Source organism: Chironomus tepperi, unplaced genomic scaffold (assembly GCF_022539635.2).
Source record: "Chironomus tepperi strain 1889 unplaced genomic scaffold, CSIRO-AGI_Ctep_v1 contig_219, whole genome shotgun sequence".
NCBI classification, from domain to species: domain Eukaryota; kingdom Metazoa; phylum Arthropoda; class Insecta; order Diptera; family Chironomidae; genus Chironomus; species Chironomus tepperi.
Window position 1 is genome coordinate 898,752 of NW_027226341.1, and position 10,345 is coordinate 909,096.

General features: G+C 28.7%; 1 protein-coding gene across 1 annotated transcript; it reads right to left on the reverse strand.

The window, feature by feature from the left end:
- Nucleotides 1-6,549: 6,549 nt before the first annotated feature.
- LOC139090622 (uncharacterized) lies at nucleotides 6,550-10,007 on the reverse strand. The gene has a single exon (XM_070640405.1). It carries the CDS (start codon nucleotides 9,832-9,834, stop codon nucleotides 7,423-7,425), a length of 2,412 nt encoding a protein of 803 aa, XP_070496506.1. The 5' UTR covers nucleotides 9,835-10,007; the 3' UTR covers nucleotides 6,550-7,422.
- Nucleotides 10,008-10,345: the final 338 nt, after the last annotated feature.

Sequence of the window (10,345 nt, forward strand, 5' to 3'; positions counted from 1 at the left end):
GCTTACACTTTTTGTCGATCAAAATGTTTAATTGTCTAGCCAAGGCTTGATAGCTTTTTTCATAAAAGGTTTTTTACCAGTCTATTGTAATTTTATTTATGTAAAAGTATTTTTTTTTTTATTTAAAAGTCTCAAACGAATTAAAAGCAAATTTAAAAAGGAATCAAGTAGCTAAAATCTTTTCCATGCCATACTTGAATTTTTTCTTTGAGATCTTCGAAGTTAGGAAAAAATCTACCCTTTCACAGAAAAATTCTAATTATTCAAAAACTGACTGAGCACTTTTAAATTAGTTCAGGGTGTGGAGAAAAAAGGCAACATAATCTATTTTAAGGCCAAAATTCATGATTTCTTGACTGTTAAAAATGAAAAAAAAAAAAATTCATGTAATTTTCACAAGTGTTAATTGAAGATTTAGCGAAAGAAATGAGAAAAAGGGAAAGAAAGAAAAGAGCTTTTTAAAAAAATTTGTATGTGCCTGTTTAATGAGCTTAAATTAGAAGAAGGTTATTTTGATGAGAAAAGTTTTTCATTAAAGAGTTCGAAAATTTATTTTTTTCTTTCAACTTAAACATTCTCAACTGCTTTTTTATAGTTAGACTTTTCAAAAGAGGGTCCGAGTATGCTTAAGAAATTGATATTGTTGTTTGAATGAGAAATAAACAATATATCTTATTCTACTCAGATTTTGATATTTTCATTGTCTTCTTTTTCATTCCCATTCCCTAAGAATCAAGACTGTGAAAACCAAAGCATATATTTGAAGCTTGTTTAAAAGGAGTGATGGAGAAAATGTTTATTTTTTTTCTGTGTTTAGGTGGAATTCTTAAAACAGACAAAAGGGGTGTATTGAAAGAGAGATCTAGATGTACCCTAAATAGCATGATACTTCATGGGTTTACCAAACAACATTTATTTCTTTCTTTTCTATTCTAACCATAATGAGATACATTTCAATCTACTTAGAGGGAAATCTTTTCTGAAGTTTTATTGATGTAGATATATAGTCAAAAAAAATGCTCAGTCAGATCGAATTAAAAAGCTTATTGTCAGTGCTTTGGAATTTTGTTTTAGTCTTGCTATCAGCAGAAATACACGTAGGAAGTATACAGACACAGTTTTTCGATTAACTCCATTTAAATTTCAAATTTCTAAAACAATGAACGCATATTATCAAAAAATATAACAATGAAGTTTTTTAAACCATGTACAATATATGAAAGTTTAATGTTTTTACAATTTAATGACAGAATTTTGTCAGGTAAAAATGAGGGACTAACAAAGAGCTTTACTGTTTTTATATTAGTTAAGAATGAAAAATGAAAATCATGTTTTGCCTGTATCAGTCTTCCTCTCCCAGGGGTTTAATATCGTATTACTTTTTAGGCATTTGATATGGAGTATAGAATTATTAAATTAAGATTTAATATATGATGCTTCCTCGACCTAATGGGAATAAATATAATACGTTTATCTCATAATGTCCTTTTAATATTCCTTTGATATTTATTTAAATAAGAATAAAATAAATGAAATCGTGTAAAAATCACCCACCTACATGCATGTCTCGTAATAACTTAAAGGTTAAATTTTTTAGGAAAGAAACTTCTGTAAAGCAATTATTCATAACAAATTTCCATCAATAAATAATGAATAAAGTTTATTCATTTAATAGTATTTGGAATTCCTTCATTCTTTAATTGAAGGGAATTATTCAGTCTCATTAAAATAATTCGAAAGAGAAGAAATATCAATATATAGAGCGAAAACAATTAATTGATAATGACTGACACATTTACATGAGTTTCTACTTTCACTGAATGTGAACAATATTTTTTGCACATAAAAATTAAGAAAGGAGAAAAGTATAAAAGAGAAAAGTAAATTATAATGGCGTTTTGGTTGATGTGAATAAACACGCAAAAATCTTTCTTTGCACATTGACGCGACGGAAAAAGTTTATTTCCTTGACACTTTCCATGGACATGGAAAGAAACATCATTCTTTTGTTAAAATTTCTGCTTAGATTTATTTAAAACTTGCGACTAAGCGTGAAAAATGTAAGCAACACCGGTAATTATCTAAAGAGAATGGATGAATATATACTTTCATTTCCTCTTTGGTCTCCATCATTCCGTAGTTCTGAATGAATGAATGAATTGTGTATTGTCTCATTCGTTACAAAGTAACTGTATTCTTGTGATGTCAACTTAGCTCTGTTGTTTGTACGCTCTTTATATTCCTATAAAAATGTAAGTGTTTGTATATATAAGTATACATACTATATAAATGCTCATAATGCCTTTCCGTCCTTAAAGAATGACATTTAATGTCAAACTGTTTGTCTTAAAACATTTCTCACTCTCTTTCTCCATTATTTTCCACGTCCATTAGTTATTCTTCACTTTTTTTTTCCTTTTTAAAATTTAAATGCATGAAAACTAAAAAAGGTGTATATATTCAGCATGAGTTTCATTCTGTTTGTCTAATTTATCGTTATTTGTTATCTGTTTTTTAAATTTCCAAATGAATAATTAACAGCTGTTTTTCTGTGCTTTTATAGAAATTAGGTACTGTGTTATACACTTTAGTTTTTTCAAAAATTATTTGTGACTTTTCATAAAAAACTTTAAAGATTTTAAAAATAGATTTAAAAACAAAAAAAATGTGAGGGATTATTAATATTTCATTTAAATTATGAAGAAATTTTCAAAAAGTTTTGAAAAACAAAATTTTTAATTTTTCCTTTTATAAACCAAATTTGTACATGAACAGAAAAATGATTTATTTTTTAAATCTGTTTTATTTTTGTAAATAGATTTCTGTTGAAAAACAGCTGCTACTGTCTGTTAACATGTTCTCTAAACCCAACTTGAAAAGAAGTAAAATTCTGAGTGAAATAAAGATTTTTTTTACCTTATTTCATCATTTATTTACCCAAAAATGAATATTTAAGGACAACATATGAATTAATAATAAATGCTAAAGTAGATGCTCGCTTAGCATGTCGAACTAATTTAAGAGACCTTTTCAAAAGCAAGCATAAATAATAATCTAGTGAAAATGTTTTTTTTTTTTTTTAACCTAAACTGAGAGTCGATAATTATTTAGTTTATGTCAATATAGATCACTGATCTAAAATAAAAAAAAAAATGCAATGGATTTTTAAAGGTATTGTTTCAAATGTTCGTGTTGGTTTCATTTAAAAGGTATTTTAAGTAAGTTTTATTAAAATTCACTTAATTTTAATTTTGATGACCTGCCTGGTTGAACCAGAACCCGAGAACCCGAGAAAAAATTTATTAAAAAAATGAGTTCAAGCTTGTACTTTTTGGTATCGAATCAGCCTTCAAATTTTCAAAATGGCGATTAGTGATGTACGAACTAAAAAAGTTTACTAAAAAAGAACATGAGCTTTTATCTGTTAAATTAAAAGACATTTTCCTTTATAAGTATTGTGAGATACTATTTTCTATTTGCCATTATTTATTTAAAACAAGGAATGAAAATTATTATAAAAAGAAAAAAAAAAGAGGGAAAATTAAAGACAGTTTCAATTAAAGTTGCTCAAATTTATATCATAATTTATATTTAAATATTTCATACGATTTCATTTTAAATTCTCTTACATAAAAGGAGAAATAAATGATGAAGCAAAAGAAGACAACAGAGAAGAAGAAGAAAAGAATAAGGAAAATTTGAATTCTTAATTTATGTTCGCTATTCACAGCGCAGATGAATAAAATGCAAATAATAACTTTTATGCATTAAAATTCTTAAATGCGAAAGCGTGTTTTCTGACTTGATGCTTTCAAAGATAGATAATATTTTTTTTATGTACATGATGTATTCATGCGAATTTATGAGTGCGTATGTACATGATTCATGTCTTCATAATTGAGTTTGCTTCATTTGTAAATTGAATGTTATCATAGACTTTCTACAAAATTTTCCTTCCCAAGTTTCATAAATCAAAATGTCAGATTTGAAAAGGTTCGTGACTGGAGTTTCGTCAAGTGTTAAATAAATACTAATAATAATAATGATGATAACAACAATAGTTAAATTAAAATTTAAATTGAGATAGAAGTATGAATAGAAAGAAAAGTTCTTTTACATTTTACAATTCTTACCTAAGCATAATAGACATTTCATGACAAAGAGATGTGCAAGTTTTTGTGTGAAAATGACAATTTGTGTCAAAGCACTTCCTACTTAGCAGGAAATTATGAATTGTTTCTTGAATTTTAATTCATATCGTTCCTCCTGTGTTCGTTTTATGTGCATATACATACATACAATGTACGTCAAATGGTTCAAACCAAAGATGAAATAATTTTTAAGAAAAAGCACGTGTAGAAAGGTGAGAAAGTGAGGGAAGTGAGAATTGAGTGAGGGAAAAAGAGAAACATGTACGTACATACATATATGCTTAAATGGAAAGGGAAGAAATCTTATAAATATATATTCTTGTAAAAGTGTATTCAAGTCATTCTCACTATGAAACAGCAGAAAAACACAGTAGAGGAAAGGAGAGAAAGAAAAGTAAATTTAAATAGCAGCAGTGTTTGAACAGGTACATCAAATTTCATAATCAAACATTTACTTCATTATCTGTAATTTCGTGTTTATTAATTCCTCTCTTGCCATCCATTTGTTTTCACACTGGAGGGTTGTCTTCATTTTGTCTGCAAACACGCGCTTTTTCCGTTTTTTTTTTCTTTCTTTTCTTCTTCCTTTCCCTTCTCACTATATATTTTACTCCAATTTTCACTCAAATAGAAGAAAGCATAAAATGAATGAAAAAAAATGGTTAGGAAGTAAGGTTTGTTGAAGTACGAGAATAAGGAAGAAAGACATCAGAAGAAGAAAATCACAATAACTTTGAGAGAAAATACAAAACTACAAGAAATAAGATGTCGATGTACGTACGGAAATGTATTCTGTTAGCCATAGATGATAAGCAAAATAGAGCAACTTACATTGAAAAATTGCTACAATGACTAACAGCCATTACTCTTGTACGAAAAAAAGGAAAAAGTGTTCTTCCATACAGTTGTATATACGTTTATATATATGTATATATCAATGTCTTAATACATTGTTACATTTTCTGTATTCCCATTTATTTTATTTTTTGCGTGCAAGGAATGCATTTACCGCACAATATCCATTTTATTTTCATTAACATTTCAGCACATTTTCCATCTTCGGTTTGTCAACATGGTTACGGTGGGGCTTCATTATGTTAGTTGACAGTTCCTGCTTTCTCAATTCATTTTTATGGCCTCACGTTCACATTAGAAGTCAATGGTAGTATTCTCATATAATTCTACATGTATGTCATTTGCTTTTTAAGAAAAACTACCACATCAGATAAGTGCTCTAACATTTTCTCATTCTTTTCTTATCATTTTCGATGAAATTTTCTGCTATTTATTTAATAAATGGGGCACACAAGATGATTATTTGTTGGAACTTTTGAGTACACCGCTGTTGAATATTATATTCTCAGATTTTCACCTGCTTTTAGAGTTGAACCTTAACTGAAAACTTTTAAATGAATTAAAAAAAAACTTTTCAATTAATTTCCTTTGCAATTTACATCTCATTTTTCATAAGAATTTTTTTTTATATTTTATTTACTCATTTTTCTTCTGATAATAAAAACTTTTGATGAATACGAACTTCATCATATGAACAAAAATTTGATATAGTAAATAAAAAAAATAATTTTATTAAATCAGTACTGTTGTCTTTTCTCAAATCAATATAATAATTAATTGAAACTGAAAATTTTCATTAAATCATGATATTTGAGACTATTTGAGTGACGAAGAAAAAATATACATCAATTATCAACACGACAAACATGGAATTAAAATTAATTGAAAATAAATTATATTGACATGAAATGCGAATTTAGTTTGAATGGAAAATTGAATGAATGAGCATTGATAAATTGCTTTTTCGCCTTTTGTTTCTTTTGTACAATTTTCGAATTTTTCACACTGAAATATTCAATTGTGCCAAATAAAAAAATGGTTAGCACCTCATATTAAAATTGGAAACGATGATTCTTAATTAAATATCGAGAGCTTCAATTATTTTTAACTTCATTAATGTTACTTATTTTTTTTATTGTTTGAAAAATTGGCGGATTTTCTAATTAGTTGTTAATATTTTAAAATTTTCTCGGTGATAGAGGCTTACATCAGATTCTTTTCTTTTTTTTCTCTTGGGAAGAAAAATCAATTTTAATTTTATTTTATAGTATAAAATCATATAAAAATTTCAGTTCATTCTGTTTCTGTTGATTTTGTTTTAAAATCAACATAATTTTGTTGACAAAGTTTCAAGTACTATATAAACAGAAATGACAAATAATGTTAATAACAAGAATCAGATATTCATGATTTCCATTTTTACTGTTCTGATAAATTATAAAATTTGTGATGTTAGAACCTCTACTTTTAATACAATCCTTATGTTTTAACTATCTCAAAACATTTTAAACTTTATTAAATCATTTCTGTTTTGAAGTCATTTTTAAATATTTTTTATGGACATATTACAAATTTTTGTATTTTTCATATCATAACATGATTTTTTTTTCTTAGGAATTTTTAATATTCTACAAATTTTTAGGATTCATAATATGTATTAGAGTTACATGACATCACGATGGAATCTACATTCTAAAATAAAGAACATAACCCATTTTTTATGTTTTTTTTTTTTTAGAAAAATTGCTGATTTACCTTTTTTTTCATATGTATAAATGCAGAGTTTTATGTTTAGGTTTATTTTCATCTTTTTTTAACATTCTGATATGATTGCTATGTCATTTTTGTGATAAAAAATATTATAAAATATGTGATCAAATGTTAATATTTTTTTTTTCTTTCACAAATTAACAGATGATAATTGACAACTCATTTCATCATTTATCATCATCTTGTTTTGTTAAACATTTTTTTTTTTTTAATTTTCTTCATTATTAAATATTAAAGTAACACATAATAGAAACTTCAATGAGCACATTTGCTCTAGTTAGATAGTTATGATTCATATTTATTCAACCGTAGAGTAAAGTAATAGAGAAGAGAGAAAGTTACTTTTCTTTACAAACTAATTATTGTTCAGTCAATGTCGATCACTTTACGTTAATTTTTTCTTCAAGTATAATATTCGGTGATGAAATGTAATGAGATTTTTTGCTTCTTCACGCTTATCAAATAAAATTTAAACAGTTTCATTCTTCAAGTTGATTACATTTTTTTTCTCTCCTATTACGTTTATATAAATAATGAAATAATTCGGTTTCAAAAATGTTACTTAATGTCATACCTTAACGTCATGAAATGATTTTGAGATTTATTTGACATTTTTGAAAACAAAATCTTCTTAACAATTTTTATACTACACATCAGTCCCACCTTCTCCAACGTAACCTTCATCAGGTGAATTCCTACTATTGGATAATGCACGTTTTAAGGCCGTTGTGACAGGCGGTAGGACTGGAACGCCTCCCTTTTGCCATACACGAAGTGTTTTTGCATTCATTGGAATGCCACCATTTGCGGTAGGACTATTTGATGATGACGTTGATATTGCATTAAATTTGTTATAATGATGCTGTTGTTGTTCAGCACCTGGCACAATTGGTAGGCCGTAGTCTGATGGGTAGCCCGTAACTATCGAATTATTTAGGTCATTATCCATATGAATACTGCTTGAATGGTGGGCACTATTAATTGTTGCTTTAGGAAATGTACGATTCATAAAGTCTATTGAAGTCTCATCATCCATATTCATTGTTTCTGTAATTGGCGCACTAGATATTTTACTACCTCCAATTATTGGCAATTTATCGGAATAATTATGATAGCTCGATGTTACTGATAGATTTCGGTTCATGTACAGTTCATTTGCTTGTTCAAGCAAAAGATTACTATTTAAATTTGCTGTTGCTGTCTCCCATAATCCAGACGGATATAACGAATCACAACCAACTCGACTGTAATCTCCACTACAAGGACGATCAATTACATCTTCTGAACAGTTCCCACTCAATGATGCAAGTAAATTATTTCTGGCTACGGTCAATGTACCTGAGGTCGATAGTGGCAATAGTGATGAACTATCTATACCAATTGTTGACATATCAAGACCACTACCCTGTCTTTTTGTGTCATTTATCAAGTCGGGATTATTGCCTGTAGGTGAGCTATAGCTCGGGCCAACAGATACCACACTTCCATTTCCATCGTAATGGCTAGTTGAATATGTTATATCAGTTAATCGCGGTGGTTTTTGCACTGGGTTTGTATGCGTCATATCAGTTGAATCTTTGCGATCAGGTGAATTAATGTCATTTGTGTGCGATGTTGAACATACCTTTCTATTAGGGTTATTTGAGGGACTTACAGTCATTGTCACTTCTACTTGATTCGGTGTTTTCGTTTCAACTTGAGGCAGTCGACGTAATCTCACGAGCAAAAATAGAATGATGAGTAGGATGAAAAGAATAAGTATAATAAGAGCAGCACTAAGCCCCGCAATTTGTCCGTTACCAAAAGCATTGGTCACAGATCTCATTGATACGTGAAGCGTAAAATTTGCTTCTGCACTACCGGCTCGATTTTCAGCCACACAATAAAAATCATTTGAGTCTATATCTTGAGCATTTGTTAATATTAAGCGACTACGTTTCTCAAAATTTCCATCTTCAAAAATGTGCACCTTTTGATATGAGCTAAATGCTGAGTTATTATTTAACAGTCTTCCATTCATATACCAGTTTATTGTGGCTGCAGGTACTGCGCCCGTTTGACATATAATCGTGGCGTTTTCACCATTTACTGCTTCAATGTGACGACGCACGGGTAACATTTCAGGCTTGCATGCAAAATCATCGACATCAAGTTCCGAAAATGATTTATCAATGACTCGCTCAGGTCCGCCACTACAAATTGGCGCAACCGGATATGGTATATTATTTTCAGTCAACCACAGTTTTGTCGCCCTCAACCGGCAATCACATAACCATGGATTGTCGTGAAGTTCAACCCAGTGTAATTTACTTAAAGTCTCAACTGTCTTTGCTCGTAACTCTGATAGTTTATTGCCATTCAACTTCAGTGAATGAAGTGATTCAAGATTTTCGAATGCTGTTGCAGAGATGCTCTGTAAGTCACAATGTGACAGATCCAATTTCGTTAGACTCAAAATATTATTGAATGCATGACTTTCAATTTTTTGTATTGGATTACTAGCTAGCGTCAAATCGCGTAATGATGTTATATATTGAAATGTGGCTGCTGGCACAAATGTCAATAAATTGTGAGACAAATCCAATTCGATTAGATTTGTAAGGCCGTCAAATGCTTTGTCATCTATTTGACCAAGACGACAATTTCTCAGATACAGTTTTTGGAGATTTAACAGTTCAGCACGTCGAAATGTCTCTCCAACGATAATTTGAAGATTTGAACCACTCATGTCAAGCACCTGGGTTGATGGGTCAATATTTTCAGGTATATTTATGAGTTGTCGATCTAAACACTCAACTGTTTGCTTCCCACCCTTCCATTTGCATGTACATACTGTTGGACATGAACTTTCACGACATTCTACACTATAATGACTTGTAAACGTTCCCAATAATAGAACAATCATCAGATACATAACAATATAATAATGCATTGTACGTTTATAATGCATTCGTCGACTATACTTTGTTGATGGAAAATCTATTACAAGTAGAACCGTCACATTTGATATATCCTTCGACAATTGTAATAATGGTGATATTAAACGTGATGTTACCATTGTTTTGATTTCGATTACTTTTTATTTCCACTTTTTGTTTGATTTATTCATTAATTTTATGGATGTATGTACGTATTAGAACACAAAATTAATATGATTTCAATTATCTTTGATCGAATTATGATTTGAACTATTAATTTTCTCTCTTTAATTGCTAATTTTATTTTCTAACGTTTATCATAAGAATACTTTTTCATTTAATTATTTTTAATTATTTTATTAGACATGTATAAAAAATTTTTGGTAATCATCACCACTCATTCATTCACTTTTATTATTTGATTTACTAGATTGTTTGAATCACACCTTAAATACATAACATAAAGTCAAAAAGTCTGTGGTATTAAATCATCTATTATTTCTGCTTTTTTGCCTCCAGTTTCATGTACATATGGTAATAAATTAAATATGTTGAAGTTCTAATTTCAACAGGCAAATAAAAAAAAAAGAACTATTTATGTTGTTTATATATATATATAGTGATTCACAACTGCTTTTAATAGTTAATCCT

Coding starts and splice junctions, on each gene's coding strand:
- LOC139090622 (XM_070640405.1), bottom strand. CDS start 9,834: ATGGTAACATCACGTTTAATATCACCATTATTACAATTGTCGAAGGAT.